The sequence below is a fragment of the Phoca vitulina genome, unplaced genomic scaffold (genome assembly GCF_004348235.1).
Source record: "Phoca vitulina isolate PV1807 unplaced genomic scaffold, GSC_HSeal_1.0 scaffold20, whole genome shotgun sequence".
NCBI lineage: Eukaryota > Metazoa > Chordata > Mammalia > Carnivora > Phocidae > Phoca > Phoca vitulina.
Window position 1 is genome coordinate 16,532,537 of NW_022589723.1, and position 24,421 is coordinate 16,556,957.

Below are 24,421 nucleotides of genomic sequence, written 5' to 3' on the forward strand. Positions count from 1 at the left end.
CAAAAGGACCAACTTTATATTGGATTTCACATCATGATGAATAGTGCTATAATTCTTATAATATAAAATACAGAAACTCAAGGGTACACCAAATAGGGGAAGCCCAGTCAGAAGACTACAGCCTTACTACCTACTCCTTCTTTTCTCTTGGTCTGCCAGCTATTGGGCATCATGCTGTCCCCCATCACACTCCGTATGTGGGATATCCTGAGGGAGGCGTGGGATTTCTAAAGAAGGACAGGGGGTCAGGGCACCTCGCTTCTTTGTTGCATTTTACAACACATGACAGCCTCCTCCATTTGCTTGGTTACATGAATTTATGAATTATATTATCTAGTTTAAACTAAACTTACTTTTGTAAATGGATAAGTGGCTAAAAGATCACTGCAAATAAATCAAAGATTTAAGATCATTCTTTTATTACAACTCTTCCTCAGTTGCATTATGAGCTTATAAACAAGAATGATCTAATAAGATCAGAAATTTGGCCTCCCAAAAGTTAAAATGATTAAGATTCGAAATGTGGATTTATGTTTATTTTCTTTGTCAGTAAATGCTCTAAATGTATATTGGGACACATTATCCCAATATACATCCCAGTGTACATCCCAGTATACACTTAGATATTATCTTGAGATATTGAGATATTATCTAATGATAGTATTCAGCCACTATAATTAGCAAGACATTTTTTAAATGTCTTTATTATCATTAACTCTAACTTTGAAATTGTCTGTTTGGGTGTGTGTTATAATACATGCATAACATATTAGCATAATTTTATTAACATATTAACATATTTTAACGTAACATATTAACATTTTCTATGAATGTCAGCAAGACATTTTTTTAATTTTATTTTATTATGTTAGTCACCATACAGTACATCATTAGTTTTTGATGTAGTGTTCCACGATCCATTGTTTGCGTATAACACCCAGTGCTCCATGCAGAATGTGCCCTCCTTAATACCCATCCCCAGGCTAACCCATCCCCACACCCTACTCCTCTCTAAAACCCTTAATTTGTTTCTCAGGGTCCATAGTCTCTCATGGTTCGAGCAAGACATTTTAAAATGTCTTTATTAATTAACTCTAACTTTGAAATGCTCAATTTTTGTGTTTTAAGACATGCATAACATATTAGCATATATATATAACTTATATGTGACTGAATTATCACTTATTTAGGAGTGTCTACTGATAAAAATTTACTGAAAGTAGACTATGCTCAAAAGTGTTTGTAAGAGGTCTGCTTCTAAATTAACATGGACCTGAGTTCAAATCCCTGTGATACCTCTTACTGTTGGTGTGGCCTGGAGCAAGTTACTTAATGTCTCTAAGTGTCAGTTTTCATATCTGTAAAATGGGGGTGCCTAGCTTAAAATATGGTTGTGAGGATAAATGAAAGAATGTGGGTGAGACACTCACTGAGAATAGTGCCTGCTTAATAGATAATAGCTGCCCAGTTACCTATTTATTCATTGATGCTGGGGCTCTGCACATGGTTCTTATCTCCTGCCATCCCTTTCTGTACCTAATCCCTATTTGTCCTTTATGATTCTGTTCTGAATCCACCTCCTTCAAGAAGCCTTTCTCTTAGTCCCTCCCTCCCCCAGGCTGGGTCAGGTACCACTCCATAACATAATGTAGGTATCTGTTTCCTTGTCTGTCTGTCTTCCCCTTGAGACTGCAAATTCCTCGAGTCCTTAAAAAGAGACTAGAACCCATTTATCTGTGATTTTTCTGCATCTTCAATGTCTGGTGTGAAGCAGGTGCTCAAAAGAAAAATGTTTGTCAGCAGAATGAACAGATGCTGAATGTCTACCTGGTTTTCCTTTCTCAGCACTATGTTCTGAATCAACCTTTAGCACGGGGCATTGACTCATCTGCCCCTTAGAGAGCATGGCATGAGCTGACCACATCAGGTTCACCATTCTACAGGATTACACAAAAGCATTCATATCTTGCCCAGTCTCTCTTGAAAACGACTATTCCTTTTCTTCAACTGCACTATTATATTTAACTCAGCAATGTTGCCTTAAAAAATATATATGTACTTCACTCTATACCCAAATTTAAAATCTTTCTTGGGTCAAGTGTGTGGATGACAAGAGCTTAACCACATATGCCAGCCATTATGCATTCCAAAATTTCTTTCTGCCAACTATTACTCCAAGAACCTATGCAACCTGCCGAAGAGAAGATTGGTGGCAGAAAACAAATACACGGTGTACACAGTGTATATACTTTAAGTACCAAAGTTTTTAAGTGCAAACCTTTAGGGTTTGTGGGAATTTAATCTCTTTTTGATTAAAAGTATCTTATTTCCATTTTAACTTGAGGGTCAGGGAAACATTATTCTGTTTTGCTAATTAATTTTTTCCATAAGGGAATTTAATAGTAGGGATAGACTTCTTTTATAAGTCTGGTGATAAATATAATTAACTTCTTCAACAAGCAGAAGCCTATTGCAGTATTTATAATATACTGGAATTCAAGTTTTAAGTCAGTATTTGAATAAATAAATGTCTTGGGAGGAAAAAACCCAAACCTTATTGAAAATATTTGTATAGGTGTCTCTCAAATGCTTATGTATAAATCTCTAGGAAAAGCCACAAAATACTTGTATTTGCTATTCTGGCAACGGCTATTAATTTGCTCACTGGTCAAGAATTTTAGAATAGTTTTTAAACATAGGCCCAAGTAGTCACAGGCAGGCCCCAAGCTAGGAACACCTGATTTCTGGGTATCTGTGAATGAATGGACACCATAGTAGCAAAGTCCTTCCTAACACAATTGGAGTGGCCTTAATTATTGTGGCCCCTGGAGCAGGGGTTGAGCTCTTCTATCCCTCTATGGTCTTAGTGGCTGAGGTCTAGGGAGATGGCTTCCTAGCATTCTGGCTCCTCACTGGAACTTAGAACCTGCTTTTCTAAGGAAACAATGTTGTAGCTCTATAATTTTCAGGGGAAGAAAGTATCCAGCTGGAGGACTTTTTCCAAACTACAACAACCATCTCTCACCTCCCCAAGATTCTGAACGGTTCCCAGTTACGAAACTGTTAGCTCAAGGCCACCACAAGGAAGGTAGCTCTGTACTGGTCCCAGGCTTTCCTACAGTTGGAGTGCAACTGAAGAACAGGCACTTGCAATAGAATCTTCTATCATTGTATTTGTCATTCCAAAATATACATTTAAGCTCTAGCACAAGCAAACCAGAATACAAGAACATGGTGCACTTGTCTAGGAGATAGCCATCATGGCTAAAATTAATTCTGGATTAACTAATTCTGGAAAAGTATATTCCACGCTCCAAATAAAGTCTGTTCATAAGTTTGGATCTGCTTATATTGGCTTAAGGCATATATATACCATGAAAGAATAAGGGGTTACATTGTTTGTTGGGTTTGAAGGAGAATTAAAACCAAGATAAACAGGAACAATAAATCGGATTCTATGACAAGATTACACTTACAAAAAGAAATATCTTGAATAAGATTGAGACAGTACCTCTATATCCATTAATTCCTTCATAAATGTATGTTTTGGGGTTCTTGATGGGAAAAAAGGAGACTATACTCCTTTTCTCCAACGGTCGTGTTGTGATTTAGCATATGTTACATCATTCTAGGAAGGTCGAGGGTTTTCCTTCAGTGAGTTCCCTTCAGAAGCCAGGTGACTGAGGACAGGAGGATGTGCCACAATGACTATTTAATGGAAAGGAGGAGGATGAGCTGGGAGAGAGGGATTTGTATAGGACCCAAAATTCTGGAGTTCCTTAGGACTCTATCTAGGTCCAAGACTCTCTCTCTCCCCTGTCCTCTCTCTGCAGTGATCTAGGAAGTGGTCTCAGCACACCAGGAATTCTGGTTCCCATTTATACTTTTCTCTCTCTCTCTCTCCCTCTCTCGCCCCTCCTTCCCCATTTCCTTCTCTGTGCCTGGATAATTCCCACTCATCCCTCGGGTCCTGGTTTGGTTGTTTGCTTGTAGAAAGTTTAGGGAGACCCTCTTTAGCCCCTCAGATCAAGTTAGGTTTCCTTGTTATTTGTTCTCATGACATGTTGGGCTTTGAAACAGTCATCCTATTTGTAAGCATTTACTTAAGGTGTGTCCTCCTGCTTAAACTGCGAACAACATGAGCACTGGTTGTGATTCCATTCCTACTTCCTTGCGTAGTGACAGACCCACAGGAGGTCCTCGTAAATAGCCACTGAGTGAAGTGTTGTATAAATGAAGAATATAGAATGAGATGAAACAGGATGTAGAGATATTTCCAAGTGAGCTTCAACACAGGTAGGAAATGACTGTAATACTGGGCATATGTGATATGTTCCTGACTATTAAATCCTTAGGTTAGGGATTTCCAACTAAGGGAAAGGAGGGAGGGAGGAATATAGCTCCTAGGGAGCATAGTTGTAAAAAGACATTTACACTTCCCATTAATTTAATTTGTTTTAGTCATATTATTAAAAGTTAGGTTAAAGTTGTAAATGACTTTAAAGAATGGCAGGGAATTTTAATATCTATCAAAAAGAACCATATTTTTAAAGAATTAACAATACTGTCTTAACTCACTACTCCTATTATTTTTGCACAGTGGAGAAAGATAGTAATCATAGCTGTACCTAAAATGATAAATTTTCGGGAGCGCCTGGGTGGCTCAGATGGTTGAGCGTCTGCCTTCGGCTCAGGTCGTGGTCCCGGGGTCCCAGGATCGAGTCCCACATCAGGCTCCTGACTCAGTGGGGAGCCTGCTTCTCCCTCTCCCTCTGCCTCTCCCCCTGCTCATGCACTTCTCTCTCTGTCTCAAATGAATAAATAAAATCTTTAAAAAATATATTTTAAAATGATAAATTTTCATGTATCCCCCTTGTATAGGAAATAATAAAATTAGGGGAGACTGTGGCTCAGTCAGTTAAGCGTCCGACTCTTGATTTCAGCTCAGGTCATGATCTCAGGGTTCTGAGATGGAGCCCTGCATTAGGCTCCACGCTGGGCAGAGCTTGCTTGGGATTCTCTCTCTCTCTCTCTCCCTCTGCCCCCACCCCTCCACTCTCTTTCTCTCAAATAATAATAAAATTAATAGATTACATTGGCATAATTCCATGAGAAGTATAAAAGTATCTTTAGAAGTGACTACCTTCTAGGTGCAAGTTCCTGCTAATTTAATTTGAGTCCCTAAGTGTGGTTATCCAACTTTATCCTCCACCCTATTACTTATACCATCCAATTCTCTCACCCTCTAATGCTGCAAAACTTTGCTTCCCAAAGAAATAAGTACTTTCAACAATTTATAAGAATTAAATGACTAACTAGCAGTATAACCTCGTGAAAACATATTTCCAATCTGATGGTTGACGTTCTACATTTGTGTTGTGGAAAAGTTGTGCCCAACACCAATTATCACGGGCAGTAATAAGACACTTAATGCCCTGGAAAGTGTGGGCTACATAGGCCCCTAATTGGGACTCTCATATTTCAGATTTCTTTTTGTTTTCTGCTTAAAGATTTTATCTTAATCCTAATGGATTTGACACGCATCAATTTTCATATTAACTTAATGTCTGATCTTCTTTGAAGTGGAACTCCCTTGGGTTGTAAGCAGAGAAAGCAGTTTTCCAGGAAGACTTTTCATGACGTGACAGCAGTGCAAGACCTCCTAAGGTAGAATGATGGTGTGGTAGAGCACAGAAGTGTGAGGCAAAACCATGAACCTTCCAAGTTACACACATGTGGTAATTCTGGGCCTCTCAGAACGTGGGAAGCCTGCAGCCGAAGCATTATGTGTTTGGTTATATACACCCGCCTTCCCCATGAAGTATTTAAGAGCCAGGGCTGCACACAACCATACGACTTGCAAGGGATAAGGACAGTGGCAGATGGGGAAGGACAATTGTACTTACCTGTTGCCTGGCTTTGCTCTAAACAGTTCTCGTATACACTGCTACACTTGGAGTTTCCAGGCTGCGCAAACAACAAATTGTGAAACGCTTACAAATGTGGTATACAGTCATACTTCCAAAGAACAAACAGAACAAACAGAACACTAGTCACGCTCCTGGCGAATATGGCAGACAACTTCACTTTCTGACACAGGAAGTGTCTGACAGGAAACTGGGATTTTGGGTGGGGAGCAGAGACTCCCGTGATAGTGCATTGGTTGGGGGCTGCAGAGGTGGGTTTGAAGGGGGAGAGTCATAAAGGCTGCCAATATAAGGCCTATAGCCTTAGGGTTACTGCTTTTGCTTGGGAGGTCCCATTCCAGGACTCAATCCAAGTCTCAGCCAGAAAGTGTGATTTCCAGGACACTTGTATAAACACTCAGTATTCAGCAAACCCTTATCTAACAGAGACAGATTGGAGCCCTACTCTACTGAGGTTTATGCCAGGCTCACTTTTCATCCTTGAAAGTCTCATCCATCAAAGGATTGCAATGATCCCAAAGATAGATAGATAGATAGATAGATAGATAGATAGATAGATACATGTCTTCAATAATGGAATGAGATCACTGATGCCTTTGAAAAGGGCAATATCTATCCTTCAGAAGGATTAATCTGGCAGTACCATACAGAAGGGTTTGGGGGAATGAAACTGGAGACAAGGAAGGGGTTTTCAGAATCATGTGAGCAAGTGAGGACCAGAACTTAGAAAGGTGCAATAGGAATGTAAGAGGTTGGGTAGATTCAAAAGATTTCGTGGTAGACTCCTAGGTCTTGAAGACTGAGTTGATATGGAGCCCAGAGTGTGAGAAAAACAAAAGACTGCAGATTAATGAAAGAATAGCAGTGCCATTAATAAACATGAGTAAATCAGTAGAGGAATGTGCTTTGGAGTCAAGGAGAAAATGCTGAGTTCAATCCTAACACAAGCAATGTAATGCTTATGGCATTATAGCTGGAGAAATAGGTAATGGCTGAAAACAGAGAAGCTGGAGGAGTTTGTACACAGATGTCTGCCAGAAGAGAAACCAAGGGCAAGGCCAAAGACAAAGAAAGGGTGGTAAGGGCAAGGGCTTGGGTTTGCAGGGGAGGGAGTGGAAGAAAATAAGATATAAAGGAAAGATATTATAGCAGCATTATCAACAACAGCCAAACTATGGAGAGAGCCTAAATGTCCATCAACTGATAGAATGGATAAAGAAGATGTGGCAGACATGGATGGAGCCAGAGAGCCGGAGTGTATTATGCTAAGTGAAATAAGTCAGTCAGAGAAAAACAAATCCCATATGATCTCACTTATATGTGGAATTTAAGAAAGAAATCAGATGAACATATGGGAAGGGGGGAAGAAAAGAAAGAGGGAAACGAGCCATAAATGACTCTTAATGACAGAGGACATACTGTTGGTTGATGGAGGGTGGTGGGTGGGGGATGGGCTAGATGGGTGATGGGTATTAAGGAGGACACTTGCTGTGATGAGCACTGGGTGTTGTATGTAAGTGATGGATCACTGAATTCTAGTCCAGAAACCAGTATTGCACTATATATTAACTAGCAAAATTTAAACTTAAAAAAAGATACTAAAAAAAAAGAAAAATGTAACTTACTTTGAAACACACCAAAAATAAGATGTGTTTATGGATGATAGAGAGCTACACAGGATGACAGGGCAAATTTAGTGAAATATTAATTGTAGTTAATTGTAGACTCTAGATGGTGAGTGTATGAGTGTTCACTGCGTAATTCTTTCAACTTTTCTGGAAGAATAGAACTGCTTTAGAAGATAACAGAAGATGTCTAAAAAAAAAAAGGAAGAGGCAGATTGTAGACAGATTCAGAGTATTGAAGAAGAAAACTGATTTAGCAATTAAACCATCGGTGACCAAAAAACCATTGGTGACCACTATAAAAGTCATTTCAAGCAGTCAAGCAGAATTCAGATCTTAGGAATGTAGTGCTGATGTGAAAACTGGGATAGAGACAATGTTTTCTAGAAGTTTGTGGGGTAAAAGGAAGATGAGAAGCGGGTAAGACATTACAAGTTGGTTGGAGGAGTCCAAATTTATTTGCAGACGGAAGAGAGATAACTGGTAGACAAAGAGAAAATAAAGACTGAGACAGGGGTTGATGGACAGAACCAGGGCAGAGGGTTGGCAGGAGGGGATGGGGTCAGGAGCTCAGGGGCAGGACTGGCTGTGAAGGCAGCAGCTAAGGATGAGCAGCAAGGAGAACAGAGCAAGACTGGAGATGGGGAAGGGTGATGTTGAGCATCCATGTTGGCCAGCCCTGGTCTTCCCAGCGAAGGGAGACGTGAAGTTATCCACGTAGGCCGAGGTTCGGGGATTCAGAGTGAAAATGATCTAGTGCAGGCTCCGACAATGATTCATTCTCTGGCTCTGTACTGAGGGAGATGATACTTTCTCTAAACCAGCATTTGGAAACTCTTAAATTAAACTCTCCAGGGGCAAGAACAGAATCACATCGCTAAGTTCCGGCAATAATAAAACATCACTCACCAAATAGCACAACTTCTCACACCGTATGGGGCAGTAAGCCATTTGTTCTGTGGCTTGGACTTTGATCCGCACATCGGAAACACCCCCCGCAGGTGGCTGCTTCCCGGGGATTTCATTGTAGTACTCGTGGTCTTCTCTCTCCTCCACGGGACCATCAGTGGGCACCTCCTCACTGTAAGGTGAAAAAGAATCCCCAAGAGGCTGGGTGGGAATTCAAATACTACAGGGGAGGTAGAAGGATCACAACCATGCAAATCATCCCGAAAAACTTTGCACTGGTGTTTTAAGTTTATAGCTGTTCTTAAGTGATGTCAAACATCTGGATGGAAGCAACCAGATGGTTGTTTAGCTTTCCATAGACAAAGTAAGCTAAGCCAACAAAAAGTGCCAAGGGTGATGCTTTTGTGTCTCCTCCCAGTGATTAAGAAACACACACACACACACACACACACACACACATATACATATATGAACTCTCTGAATGTAAGTCATTTTTGTCAGTAGGGTATAAAAATAAAGTTTTCCTGAGTATCTTCAGCATGCTTTGATTGTACCATTTTGGAAATGTTTTGTTAAAAAAAAATTTAGATATTGGGCAGAGGGCCTGGCCCAGTTTATTAAACCAAGATGAAAAAAGTAAGAGCTCTGGCAGCTATCTTGTCTGCACAGATCTGGAGGAGTATACGGGAATCATAAAGAAATATTAGAACCATATGTGGCAAGTGGGTAGATTTATGTAAACATGCATTGTTTTAAAAATTGAAACAGGACAAAAAAACAAACAACTTTTCTTCCAAACTGGAATTAGTAGAAGTTTCTTATGAAAAAGAATAAATCAAGTCCTTTTGGATTGAACTGATTCCACTAACAACCCACATAGTTTTGTTGGGTTCATTACATGTCACAAAATGATAGCACTAAGATGTAAGTGTTAGCCTGGGAAAAATTCAACATCAAGGCCTCCTAGTAACCCCCTCTCCTTTGCTCCCCAGACCACCTTATAAATGGAGATCTCCAAGCCCAGTGTTTGCTGATACACAAAATAACTAATTGGGGGAGGAGTGCATTTAAAAGTGGCCAAGAGTGAGTTTTGTCTCTCGGGTGTGAATTCTGCAAGCCAGAGGCCGCATTGCACTCCACACACATTGGAGTCTGTCAGGCCTGAAGGGCTCAGCTTTCCTTACAGACTCTCTGTGCCTCAGAGAGAACAACCTGATCCTTGGGTCACATCACCTTCCAGCCCTCCCACACGTTAGCTGGAGCACCTCTGTTTACATTGCAAACCAGCAAACTAACAGTGATTCCTGCTATAGACATTTGATTCTTACTATTTTGCTCTTCAGTGTTGATTTTTTTTTTTTTTTTTTTTAGTGGTATGCAAGGGATCTGGGACTGAAACAATTCTGAGAAATGTATTGCTGTCTGTTATTTTATGATACTACTTAATTCATAGCTCTGTATAATAGCAGAGAAATAGGGCATACCCCCTTCTTACTTTGAGTGTCTCCTTTAATTTTGATACAAAGCAAGAAGAAATACCTGGACAAATATAAATGGAAGAAAAATAGAAAATGCCATTATGTGTTTGTACTGAAACTGCCTATTTGTAGGAAAAGAAGTGACTCATTTCATTAGTTTGAAAATTCATTTTAAAATAAAACAAAATAAATACAGTAAGTCAAATAATTATAGAACGCTTGGCTGACCTTTCACAAGAAGTATTCAAAGAAGGATTTTTCAAATACTGTTTAAACCGGAGTTCAAAAGCCTGCCCTATGGTGCTTATGACATCTTGGGCCATTCCACTGCGGCATTCCAATATGTGACAGGCTGCAAGAGGATGTACAAAAACAAATTTAAAAAAACTGTAATAAATTTTCAACAAGAAGAGGTTATATAAAGTTAAAATATTTCCAGAACATGAAACTTTTAATTGAGTAAAAGGGAGCAGGTTTATAAGCTCTTTTCAGCTCTCAAGTGGCAGAAAAGAATACCTCCTATTTCATATGCATCAAAGAGAAGAAACATTCATATTTTACATTGAAATATCTCAGAACACTGACAAACTGTGGTCTCAAGACAGGTTTTTCGGGCCCACATTGTTATAAAACGAGACTGATCTTAACCAAAAATGTGACTCACGTTCAAAGTTAGCTCTAGAATTCAGTACAGGAGATGCTTAGGGCAGCGATCTGACAGGAAGATGAGGCTCTTGGCATGGTATTTTGTCTTTGCAAAAATATAACTTTCCAGACCTCCCCCCACCCCCCACGCCCTCTCCCCTCAAAGTGGGGGACGAGCTGCTGGTGAAGAGGGGAGCTTTATAATACCCCTTTGCCCTGTCATTGCTCCTATAAAGCAGTGATGGTGTGGTATCCCTGTCTTCAAAATCCTACTAAAGAACTACCTCCATCAAGCATCAAAAAGAAGATTTAAAAAAAAACAAACAAGATTTTGTGATGACCAGAAGATACTAAAATTGTTATTAGATACTTTCTCTGAGAAGCAGCTACTGGGAAGGGGGAAATTTGCACAGGTAATTTAAAGAAATAAATTATGAAGGGTGCAGCTGACAGAACATAAAGGGTGCTTTATGACAGACATAAAAACAGGAGCTTATGTTCAGGGACTATAAATTCACCTCCCACCATATGGAACATCATTCCTGCTTTGGTGAGAGTATGGGGTCTTGCTTAGGGCCTTGCAGAATGGAGATTTAATTGAAATGGAAGTGTCATAAGGATGGCTTAGAAAGAGTCCTAAGAATAACTTTAATATGGAGGCAATAAGTCCCATGAGAAATAAAATTTTAAAAAAATATATTGGCTTATATAGCTTGAAGAATGGAGGGATGAGAAAAAGCTCTGATAACAGTTAAATATATATAAGAATGTTATAAAAATTGCTAGCTATTCTCTAAGAATAGAAAGGCATAAGTGAGTGCATGAGGAATTAGAGTAGATGCCTGGGAAGCTTCATGGATCTCGGGAACAGTGAAACCAACACTGGGACACATTACTAAAACGGACGCCTCAGGAGAGAAGAGAGAGTTGTTTTTATAGAATGATTTAACTGTGCTGACTTGGAAGCATGATTTTATGCTTGCATTGTCCTGGAAAGGATTTTGTATCTATTTAGAGAAAAAGGCAATTCATTTACATCTGATAGAATTTGCAGAGCCTATACCAGTATGTGATAGTAGATCCTACAAGTGTTTCTTTTCTTAGCCTTATGTTAATACTCATCTCAAGGAATCTCCAGATAATTCTCATTCAGGAACTAACTTGACTTTCATTTAAAGTACTTAAATAAAGGGGCACAGTCGGTTGAGCATCTGACTTTTGGTTTCAGTTCAGCTCATGATCTCAGGGTCATGAGATGGCAACCCATGTCAAGCCCCCAAGTCAGGCTCCACGCTGAGCTCAAGTTTGCTTGGGATTCTCTCTCCCTCTCCCCCTCCTGCTTGTGCTCTCTCTCTAAAATAAATAAATAAATCTTTTTTTAAAAATGATAAAATAAAGGATTTAAATGAAATCTTTAGAAAGCATGTGTTTGTGTGGGGGGGGGGCGGTTTATTAAATCAAACAATGCCAAGGTGTCAAATCTCTAGAAGAATTATCATTACCATTTCTTATAAGGTTGCCCCTTTAAAGAAGCAACTTGGATCCTAATATAGACTTAGGAGCTAATTCTAGTTTCAAAACCCAATTAAGAATGTCTATAAATGGGGGCGCCTGGCTGGCTTAGTCGTTGGGCATCTGCCTTCAGCTCAGGTCATGATCCCAGTGTCCTGGGATCGAGCCCCATGTCAGGCTCCCTGCTCCGCGGGGAGCCTGCTTCTCCCTCTCTCACTCCCCCTGCTTGTGTTCACTCTCTCGCTGTGTCTCTCTCTGTCAAATAAATAAATAAAAGCTTTAAAAATAAAAAAAAGAATGTCTATAAATATATATCCTTTCTACCAAAGGAAAATGTTTGATCTATCTTTAAACTGTAATCTTAAATTGCTCTTTTTTTTCTCTGCAGTAGCTTCACACATGACCAACACATAGAAGGTGTTTTAAAAATTGTGTTGATTGAAGACATATTGATTTTCCTGAATTACATCAATAATTCTCGTGTGAGAAGTTGTCTTCAATTGCATTGAAATGACACCTGCAGTGAGCCCCATAGTGAGGCAATTTCTTCCAGCCATTGAGTAGTATGAATCACTGCTTGCTTTGCTCTTGGAAATATCCTTACACCTACAAAGTGGCCTTGGAAAGTGCCCTCCAGTTGAGGAAAGAGAAGTTGTGTTACCTTATGATAAGAAAAGGCCATTCACTTGAATTCTTTTGTTTTTCATCTCATAAATTTCTGGTCCAATTTGAAATAAAGTCAACATCAGAAATATATCAAAATACAGAAAATGGTTTTTTAAATTTTATTTTTTCTTAGATTCAAGAAGAGGTCTAGAGAGGAAGGAAGATAATGAGAGAGGCAGGAAATTCAAACAAACGTACATACATCTATACACCTGAAGAAAAATGAGTGTATCTCCCTTTAAGGGGATGAGGAAACAAAAACACTCAAAAGAACTCCGTGGAAAGATTCAGATTCAAGTTCAAATTCCAATTATGCCACAACGTGTGTGACCCCGAACGAGTCGGTTTGCAGAGATATCCTCACCTGCTGAGAGAGGGCACAGGTGATCTTTGAAGTCCCTTGTTGCTTTCTAGAGAGCCTAACTTCCCTCTGTCACAGCAGCTTAAGCCTTCAGGGGAAACAGGCATGTGGGTTCTTGTGGCATATGGGTACTCAGGAAGGAAGGAAACAACCAAACCCACCACCACTTCTCACATGCTTCCAAAATGTTTTTACTTCTCTCAACTCTTCTGATTCTGATACTTTGAGGATTTGGTCCTGTTCTTGGGCTGATGCTACCAACACGTTCTGCTTTGCTTTGGAGAACCTCATTACTGCCATATTACTCTTTTGAGAAGACTGAATAGAAAACAAACAGTGGTGCCCGTCACCAGGAAAGGAATGACACTAGACAAATAGGCTGACCCTGTGCAGATATCCTGTGCAGCCTCCCTGCCTTCAGCGAACACACACAATGCTGTTGTTGCTACTCAGGGACATGCGGCTCTGTAAAAACTGTCTTGGTTCTTTTTGAGGTTGGTCATGGGCCACAATACAGATGGGCTTTGAATCACATACAAATGTGCCCATTTCCCAGGGTTAGACCCATCTCCAAAATCTTGGATAAGCAGCCAAGTTGGCCAAGAATTGACCAGTCTTTAGCTAATGGGAAGAAAGAAAGACAAGTGTATGAAAAGTCCCAATGGCCAAAAGAATGATATGATAACTTTGCATGAAGGCCTGAGATGGAATCAGATGCAAATATGGGTTCTTTTCATTCCACCTGCAGCCAGACAGACCCATAACTCTACCTTTGGGTATCAAGTACTATATTAAAGAGGATTTTTTAAAATCTTAGATTCATATTCTTCAATTTTTTTCATTTGGTCTCCTAATTGGATACTGAGAACTATTCTTAGAGGATAACAGGCCCTTCTTTACTAGTTTATATTTATTTTTAATAGGCCAGGGGTTTTTTTTTTGGTTTTGTTTTTTGTTTTTTTAATAAACTTGAAATTCAAAAGTGCAGCACCTCAGTTCAACCACCAGATGGCGCTGTAGCACTGAAGCAAGGAGTTCTCCACTCCTAGGAAGAAACCAAGCCAAAGAGGCGAACTAGCAGTCAGTCCGTAGTTAACTGATGTCACCAGGGCAGTTGTGCATAGATTTTATAACCATAACCATATATATAAGTAAATAGGTTAATTTAAATTGTTTTTACAGTCTTTTAAAACAATTTTTTAACTTTCTTCAGAGACTGAGAACCATGACCTTCCTGTACCCAGGTAAACTGGGGCCTCTTCACATACTAGATTCAGAGAAAATATTTAAACCTTCCTGGACTACTACACATTTGGAGTGAGAGGTGAAGAGAATACGGATTTCCTATTCATAGCAATTACAGGGGCAAGCCATATTAGTCACTAAGTAACCTCAAAACATTCTTAGGGTAACTTGCCTTTCCTACAGAAAGGCCTTTTATAAAATGCGGAGCTCACTAAAAGGTCCTAGCCAAGATGGGAAAAAGTGACCATTGCCCTGATTTGAACACACTAATGCTAAAAGTGAATGGAACAAATAAGAGGCCGTGGGAACATTCAGGATTCCTCTGACTGTGGGCTATGCTCTTCCTCATCCCCGAGGTCTGCCTTCTCCTGCCCTTTATCCCATCCACTGACATTGTGCTTCCCAGGGGGGGCCAATGGCCTGTTAACTGCCTGACTGGAAGGCATTTTCCACCTTCACCCCCCCAGCTCCTTTTCAGTATGTGGCATTCTGAGGTGTCTCATTCTGGGATGTCTTCTCCCAGAGAAATGTGCTCTTCCTCCTTCTTAGATGATACTCATCTCCTTATTTTCTCTCCTCCCGCTGACTACTCCTCTGGTTCTTTATTGCCTCCTCTGACTTCTACTCCCTGAGACCCTCAGCCCTCTCCTTTCTAGGTTCCTCCTTTGGTGATCTTGCTTACTCTTAGGGCTATGAAGTTGGCAGTTTTTCCAAACCTGCACCTGAAGGCCTGGTCTCTCTTCTCTCTCTCTCTCTCTCTCTCTCTTTCTCTCTGTCTCCCCTACCCCCCACACTCCCATCCCCACTCTCTTCCCCCCTCTTCTCCCCTCTCCCACCCTGAGCTTCTCCTACCTGCTGAACATTTCCCCCAGATGAACCAAACTCACTAGGTAATTCTATAACATCTTCTTTCTGGTTTCACTACTTTCTTTATTTATTCAAGGATTTAGAACATTTTTTTCTTTTTACAAATATAATAAATACTCACTGTAGGAGTTTTAGAAAATAAAAAGGCCCACCAAGAAAAAAAAATTATGTAAGTCTCACTACCTAAACATAACTGCTATTAATATTTTGGCATCTTTTTCTTTCCAATCTTTTTTCTGAGGATATCTACCTCCAAAAAATTACCTGGGGTCATATTATGCACATTGTTTTCACAATCTGCTTTTTGCACTTAATAACACTGTCAACACTTACCCCAGGTCATTATTTATTCTTCTATTACACTAGCTTTAAATTGCTGGATAGTAGTACATTCTATGGATTCATTTACATAATTTATTTATAAATATTGAATTAATTCTATTTTTCTATTATATAAATAATATATGACAATAATCTTTATTGCTTAATCTTTGTGCATGTCCTAATTATTTCCTTAGAGGTTAAATTGCTGGTTCAAAAGTATTTACCTTTTTAAGTCTTTGGATGCAAACTGTCAACTTGCTCTCCAAAACGTTTGGATCCACAATCCTACGGGCATTGTTAAAAATAGCTACTATTTTAAACCCCATTTTACCTTTTTTCAATATTTGAAATTTGAAGATGAAATACGGTATCTAACTATAATTTGATTGCTAACAAGGTAGCTAGTAAACTTGTAAAATTTTCTAAATGTTTCTTGGTGCCTTGTAATGTTCTTTTGTAAAGGTGTGCTCAGAACCTGGGAGTTGATTCACTTGCTTATTAGCTGGCTGAGCTTAAGAAAACAATCTCACTTTTCTCCACGCCAGTGTTTGCTTTTATAATAAAGGAATAAATTAATACTGATCTCAGAGGGTTGATGTAAGGATGAAATGCCTGCCATGTGGTGAGCATGCAATAAATGGTAGGATTTTCCCCCGTTTCTCTAGCGGATTGTCTTTTTTCCCATTTGTAATAATCCCTGTTTTCTTAATGGCAACACTAATCCATATCACACAGGGTAATAATAATAATAGCTACTATTTATTATATACTTACTATGAGCCACCTATTGGGATATTTGCATTGTATATAATATCTCATTAAGTCCTCAGGAACATCTGATTTCTATTTCTTCAACAACCTTCATATCTAAAGTGTTGCCAAGTTCCATTAGTTCACAGATGTGTCCAAATGGTTCCTTCCTCCCCCAGTGTAATCTAAACAGTACCACTCCTGCCTGGGACTAATGGGATGTCCTCCAAATTGGACTCTACAATTCCAGACTGTTTTCTGCCCTCCGGCATCACTTTCACAGATACAAATGCCAGAAAAGTTATCATTTTGCAATTTCAATAAAATGGCAGAAGCCGGAATAATTGCTATAAAGCTCAAAATCTTCAGTGGCTCCCAGTGACCTTCTGGCCAGCATTCAAAGCCCTCTACACTCTGTTTCTGGCCTCGCTTTTCAGCCATGACTCCCCTACTTCTATTCCTTCCTTTCTCTGCGACCCCACCTTTACACACACACTCACACACCCAAACCCATAGCCCTGAGCTCTCATGAGAGGGCTCTTTCACCTGGGCCTGGATTCATTTCTCCCACAAGTCCTGACTGAGCCCCTGCTGTGTCCCACACGCTGTTGTCCAGGCCCCCCTCCTTCTCCATGCACCTCCAACACACCATGTTTCTCTCTCCCACTAAATGAGGGGTCCAAGCTGGCCAGGAATTGTTTTTCTGCCACAATGATTAGCTCAGCCCCTTTTATATTAGTATGTAATTCATAATTATGTGTGGGCTTGAAAGCCGTGTTGACACCTCTGGGCACAAATTAAAGTCCAGGGGCTCCGGTGAGGAGAAGGGATTTGACTCTGGAGGGGTGTGCAAGCAGGGGCTATGCTGACAAGGGAGTGGCTTCTCACAGAAGTTTCTACGACCAAGATAAATAAGAAAGGGAAGGAGGAGACCGGAAAAGGAGCAATAAGGAGGAGGAGATGACAACTTTTTAATCCAAAAAAAAAATTACCCTGTTTCTTTTTTTTAAGATGTATTTATTTTAGAGGGAGTGCACAGGGGGAGGGACAGAAGCAGAGGGAGAGAGAGAAACCTCAAGCCAACTCCCCACTGAGCACGGAGCCAGCCAAGGGGCTTGATCTCACACCCTGAGATCATGACCTGAGCCTAAACCAAGAGTCGCACCCAGAAAATTACCCTATGCTTCTAAATCATCTATCTTCTAGGTAGACCCATTCCCCTAGAGAAGCAAGCAAGCAACTAGCATCAGTCTGTGAATGCCTCACCACCATTCATGGAAGAGCAATGACAGGCCTGAGCTATTCAGTGACTGATGGCAAAGTTACTCAACATCTAGACTTCCCGATCTATTTGTTCTTCCTTTCACCCTGTCCTTTCAGGTTAAGAGAAAAGGCTTTTTGTTCAGAGCCCTTCCCTAAAAGAGCATGCAGTGATTCTTTCGGGAAACTCAGGCTTAATTAAAAGAGGCTGCTCTTTTCTGGTATCTTCTGTTGTGTTCCATTCCTACACCCCCATTCCCCTTCACTAGTTTCTGTCTCTCCTACTCATCTTTGATGGTTATCCATTCTTCATTATATGGTTTACAGTGAGTCAGTTTCAATGGAGTATTGCTTAATTCTTGCCACCTGTTTCTGCTTTTCCATTTCATCGAGCCATGTTCTTTTGGCAAGCATTTGCTAAGCATCTACTACGTGCCAGGTCCTGTGTTAGCAGCTGGTCCTCATCATTTCCTTTTTGACTATCATAATAGCTTCCAAACAGATCTCCCTGCCTTAAGTTTCTCTCTGAATCCATCCTATTCCCAAATAAATCTTCCTGAAGCTCTGCTTTGTAAACAGCATTTTCCACCCAGTTACTCGAAGATTCAGTCCCTACTTATCGGCTCTATCCTATCTGCCCTCTAGATGTCTTTTAGACATTTTTTCCTCCATACCCAATCTGCATTCTAGTAAATATGTTCTACTTATTTACCCCCAGCATGCCAGGTACACTTTCACCTCTTTGTTTTATAACTCTTTGAATTTCCAAATTCTACTTCACGTGTACTTAATAAATGTGTTGGAGCAAACTCTATCCTTGGGGTGGCACAAGATGCTGCCCTAATAGGTTCAAGTTGAGGAGAAGAAGCAACCTAAGACTCATCCTTAAGAGGAGTTGAATGTTCCAGAATCAGGGATGAGAAGCAACACTAACCACGTCTGTCTAAAGAGGTCCAATGACTTAAGAAATTTCAGGCCCTTATCCCAAAGTTCCACCGGGAGATGAGTTTACTTAGGCAAACTTGCTAAATCCTGGGATGAGAAATCCAATCAACTTAACTCTTCCATTCACTCAACAAATATAGTTATTTTTGTTGCAACACCTATGTGTCTGGCCTTTTGATGAGTGCTTTGGAAACAGCAGTAAATGAGGTAGATAGGTTCCTGCCCTCATGGAGCTTTCCGTAGGAAGGACAGACATGAAACACATCAACAAATGAGTAAATAAAATAACAAAAATGTGGGCTAAGTGTTAATAAGAAGAGAAATAAAGTATTATGATGCAGCAGGGTGGGTTATGCTACTAGAGATAGGAAGTGCTATCAGTCAAAGAAGATCTCTCTGAAGAAGAGACATTTAAGCTGAGATCCAAAAATGAGAAGAAGCCAAACACTCAGTGACATGCCAGACTCTTTGAATAACAAATGCACAGGCTCAACACACATACACTCATGTGCATGTGTGTGCATGCGTGCGCACACACACACACACACACACACTTGCTGAGACCAATAATCTCACTGGCTTGGGTCTTCTGTGTAATTCATTCATTCATTCATTGGGGGTGTGGCAGCCAGTCCCTTCTATCATAACCAAAACAGCTTTTCTTTTGATTATACAAATAGATAATAAGCCTTTGGGTATAAGGATCCCTCAAATGACTGGGACTTAAATCCCAACTATATATTTTTTTCTACTTTGTTCTGCTAGCAGGGCTATTTATTTCCAACTCAAATTCACATAATATTTCTAGAACCCAATATAGCACTCTAGTGATCCTCATCACTCTGTCTATTGAAAAGAACTGCTTGTTACTTTCTAAAGGTGCTATATACCAGCGCTTAAGAAAATCTAGAAGTTGCTTTCCATACCTCGTTGATTAACTGGATCTTTAGCTACATAGGCGACGTAGTCTGTAGTATCCTATAAAAAAGGGAAAATGATTGCATTTAAAATGAATGGATTATACTGTTGAAAGATAAGAGTACATTTAGGACATGATACTGAGGTAAGGACTTACATACAAATGTTTCTACTTAAAGAGAAAAGAAAAGCATCCTAGGAGGGAATATAAATACACACTGTGTAGTTCAGCCATTGTGGAGTCCACATCCTCTGCCCCTTGGAGAGAGAAGTTGAAAATTAAAAATTTAGAGGCAGATTTAGTGATACTTATTTACTGAGAATAAAAAAGAATCTACATAGGGAATATGTTAGGACATACATTCTTAAAAAATGGTTAGGGACTGTGACTGTCTCCTGTGTTGAAAGGTGAAATACCAGGGGTTATGCCACCACAAAGGAGTCATAAACTAGGAGGTGGTGCCATGATTTCCCAGTTGTCCAAAGAGACACCATCTATGTCAGAAAATAAGTCAATTACAGAGACACATTGGGCTTTGTGGTTGTTAGCTTGCTTGTGTGCAGTGCGAGTTAACTTAAAAAATAACAAAGCAAAAATACAAAGCATTTATTTGATCAATATCTAGAAAGGAAAAATCATTTTTGAAAAAGAGAGCCCATGAAAAATCTAAGGAGTTCAAAAAGATGTGTGGCTGACTTTGTAAAAACAAACAAAAAGCCACTTGGTAATTCTGACTTTTATTGAAACAGTAAACTGATGAGTGATAAGATTTTAATAATTAAAGATGCTTTTTGTTATCTCAGTTCTCAGGGGAAAAAAACATACACACAATGCCATTTGCAGATTAGAAGTATGACTCTCCAGAGGGAAGATGCAATCAACTGGCAGGAAATAAAAGCCCGGGTATAATACCCTCAAGGACAATCACTTAATAACCCACAGTGAAACACGCAGGAAGCAGATTTCAGGGTCAGCATAACTTGTCTTCAGTTATTTTAAAAAATAACAAACACCTAAATAAACTTATCTTATGCTAACAGATAAAAGGTTTGAAATATCTTGTAAATAAATAAGGTCACATCTATGAGCTTTATTTTATATGAATTTAGAAGCAAAGCCACAAGTGCTGGGGGCTTGGCTGCTATTTATAAAGTCGAAGAGATGGGAGGACGCCAGCAACACTGTCTGGTGCATTAGATGGTGGGAAAGAGGTTGTGGGACCTTGTCCTCCAAACAGTCTCCAGCGGTCTTAGAGTTCTAAAATTCTGTAACTGTAAATTTCTGGGAGAATCTAAAGAATGTTAAAAGCAAGGCACAAATGATGGGAAAAAAATGTAAGAACATATATTTGTGACATACTTGGAATGCATTTTTGAAAAGGAGAAAGTATACAGAGATACAGAAGCATTACCAAGAACTGTCTTCAGGGCTGACAGGAGGAAGACAAGTAAGTGTCTTCGAGAAGAGAGTAAAGGTAAGGGTGAGCAAAGGTCAAGAGGTAAGGAAGAACAGCCAATATTTCTTAAACTTGGGAGGAAATCTGGTTGAAAGAAAGGTACTACACTGGGCCATGGAGACTTTTAGCATCTTGCACCCAGGTAGCTGTGAAGTTCTAAATGATCTCAGGGAGTGTCCTAAACAAAGCTATGGCCATGTGCTAGCAACAGGGGTGATAGCTCTCTCCCATCACGCGGTGCCAGGCACAGCACTAGCAGCTTACGTGCATCACTTCACTTCCTCCTTACTAGGCTGTGAGGCAAGGGTGCTCATTCCCCATTTTATAGATGAGGACCCCCCGAAGCCAGGAGAGGTTAAGTAAGTCAAGTCTCCCTGACTCCAAAACCTGGCACTTCACCTAGAGGACCCTGAATGCCAATGCTTGAGGTCACTCCAGTTTTCTGTTTTAAATTTGAATAGCAGGCTTTTTGCCCCAGTTGCAGAAAGCACAGGGGTCCCACTCAAATTTCCCCACAGCACTACAAATTCTTTACCATTTGTTTTTGGTAAGGGCAGTGCTTTGGTGGGTTGAAAGTATTAAAAAACTAAAGGCATGTGAAGATGATCTACAAAGAATTAGCATTCAGGAGAACTGTGATAGACATCATGCGGGCTTGCCTAGGGTAAACAATGATTTGCATACCAATGCTAAAATGACAGCAACCCTTGAAAGTTCAAAGGGAAATTTAGGGCAAACACATATAATTATTTTTAACCCTTACCTTATAGAATTCATTACATAACTAAAGGAAAGTATTTGAGTTCCTTTATGGATGACTGAGCTATAACGTTAGGAAGAGAAGAGACAACGCTGGCCTTTTCAGGCTGGATTCAGTCAACCCTCTCTGCTTTGTTACCACGGTGAGGCCAGATTACGAAGCTGGCTGGATGGGAGTTCAGGTTCAGTACTGGGTCCAAGCTGCCACTGCTATGTGCTAGGCACCTTGCATGCCCCGTTTGCTAATGAATCCACAATCGGCCATCTGTGGAATCTCTTGGGGAAGAGGTAGAGCTCTTAAAATTTGGTTTACATATTAATTAAATGGTAGGACCATGGAACTAATCTATTCATTTGAAAATAACTATACCCAAAATTAAAGATGAGAAAATAGAGAAGCCTAAAGGGAAAATTAAGTGTCCATTAATAAAAGAAAAAAAAACACCCCAATGATTTGAAGTCCTATAAATAGGACTTTTCTTCCATATGCTTCAAATAAGTTCTGAAGACAGGAGATTTAGGTTTGACATGCTTGAACATTTTGAGTCACTGGTAGCCAATGTGGACACAAGTAATTACTGAAATTTTTAAAGAATAGGGTAATTTAAATAGCATTTAACTATATATTTCACACACGAAAAAGTTACACCAACAACCAAGTGAAGAAAGTCCCTTACTTTAGATGCCAGTAAGGGAAGCAATGATTACAACAGAGTAACTTCAGAACTTCACTTCCTTTTAGGATAGACAATAATTTTTCCTTTTAAATATTTAGCATAGAGGTCAAAACTTTGCAGTGACATCACCTGCCAGATCTAGTTTTTACTACTGTTCCATACCTCTCTTAGATTTCTGAATTATATGTCTTATCATTTATAACCCTCCATTTGATTCCTCAATTGGAAGTGAGAAACTAAATGTGGTGGATAGAAAAAAAACAACAAGTATTATACTGGATTTTATTCCCCCATTTTGAAGGATACAATCTTTAATATTAAATGCTCAACAGAAAAGAAGGTAATACATTGTCAGGAAGAACAAGGTCTCCATTTGCTCCCTGTATGTTTTCTTGACCTTACTGATGTTCAATCCTTACGAAAATCAAACTCAGTCCTCTTCTAGCTTCTGTATGTTTGCAGGGAGAAGAAAAATGTCCCAATATCATGGAGCAGCAAAATCCTCCTTCTACCCCCTCAGTTTAAACAGATCTGTTTCTTGGTGAGTCCCAGGCTTCCTAACTTCAATGCCTCCCTCCTTCGGCTCTGGTTCAGAAGTATGGAGTAGGGAGTCAGGGAATGACCCTCCACTCTGTAAAGTAGGCTTGGAGAGCGACCACTTGCTCAGTCTCCCACAATTCATGGGGAATGAGGACCCTGTGGCCTCTAGGGAGGAAAGAACTGCAGTTCTCTCCTGCTAGCTAAGCTTTCCCCCTCCACGAGCTTCTGCAAACCTGGTTGCTCATTTTAGATGAGACTTTGTGGCCCTGGCTGACAGCCGGAATGGCAACTAGGCTTCCCCTCATATGCCAAATCCATTGCTTAAAAGTATCTGCCTGGAACTCTGTGTTGTTAAGAATGCTGAGGGGTGACTGGCAACACATGTACGACATATTTGTTTTTCATGACTTAGATGTTACTTACAAGAAGAATCTCAGATGATAACTCCATGACTCACAACACAATGGAATATTATTAGCTCATCCACTAATCCAAACATTTTAAAAATCAGTAACAGAAAATATTTTGTCAAAGCCAAATCTTTGATTGTACATAGCTACTCACAAACTGTAATAAAACACTGGAAAAGTTATGTGGTGGCTAACATGCTTTACATGGAAGTTCTTTTAACTCTTATAAAAAGAGCTTTCATGAGTCCATACTTACAGGATCCCCTCCAGAGGCAAATGAAATAGACTGCATATGATGATTTGCAATAATCTGTAAAACATAAACAGATTAAACATGGATGATGCTACAAATTAATTATGCCTAGTTACATACAATCTAACAGTAACGGACATACAGTTGTATGTTTTGTTTTTGCCTGCTCAGCATCCCTTTGGAAGCTACTCCATCCCCATTCTGTAATAATCTCATGAGGTTCAAGTAGGTTTGACATGCCCGTATCACTGCCCCTCTCCTTATGGCTGGACATGGGATCCAGGCCTAGCCCATCAGAATGGGCTTTACCCTCTGGATAAAGCAAAGCCAATCAATATCATGGAGAGGAACTGAAATGGATAATAGGAAAGAATGCACCTCTCTCTGCCATTAAGGGCCTTAGTTTAAGTCCAAAGCTTCTGGGAACCATCTTTTGCTGCCATGTGGGAAAAGCCTGATGGAAGAATGAAGCTTTCCCTCTGGACAATATCAGAGCTGAGAGTTAAAAAAAAAAAAAAATCTGGTGGTAATATTTAGTCCATCACTTCAACCAATACATTTCCCCCTTTATCTTTTTATGAATTTTTCTATTTTATTTATTAATTTTTATATAAGTTAGTTTGAATTGGGTTTCAGTCATTCACCACCAAAAGCATACTAAGGCCCTAACATTAAGATTTTCAATATGAAGTAGACTATCCCAGTGAACTGCATTAGTTAGCCAAGAAGACGATCTCTTTCACTTGAGAGTTTAGGCTTGCTTGTTTGGAAACCACAGTGTAATGACCAATTTACAGAGAAGTATTTGTCATACTGCTTTGAAGGTTCATTGAAATACCAACTGTGCATCAATTGGCTAATCTCATCGTCAGAATTGTTTAACCTAATCTATA

At 39.7% G+C, this 24,421-nt stretch overlaps 1 protein-coding gene across 1 annotated transcript in view; it reads right to left on the minus strand.

Moving 5' to 3' along the window:
- The window catches only part of SHC4 (SHC adaptor protein 4), a 129,082-nt gene that overhangs the window by 24,284 nt on the left and 80,377 nt on the right, over positions 1 to 24,421 (minus strand). The window contains exons 5-9 of the mRNA XM_032417435.1: positions 23,532 to 23,585; positions 19,441 to 19,492; positions 10,168 to 10,291; positions 8,462 to 8,633; positions 5,907 to 5,967 (exon numbers count right to left, since the gene is read on the minus strand). Coding sequence (XP_032273326.1) covers positions 5,907 to 5,967; positions 8,462 to 8,633; positions 10,168 to 10,291; positions 19,441 to 19,492; positions 23,532 to 23,585 — 463 coding nt within the window. The remainder of the gene's footprint in view (positions 1 to 5,906; positions 5,968 to 8,461; positions 8,634 to 10,167; positions 10,292 to 19,440; positions 19,493 to 23,531; positions 23,586 to 24,421) is intronic.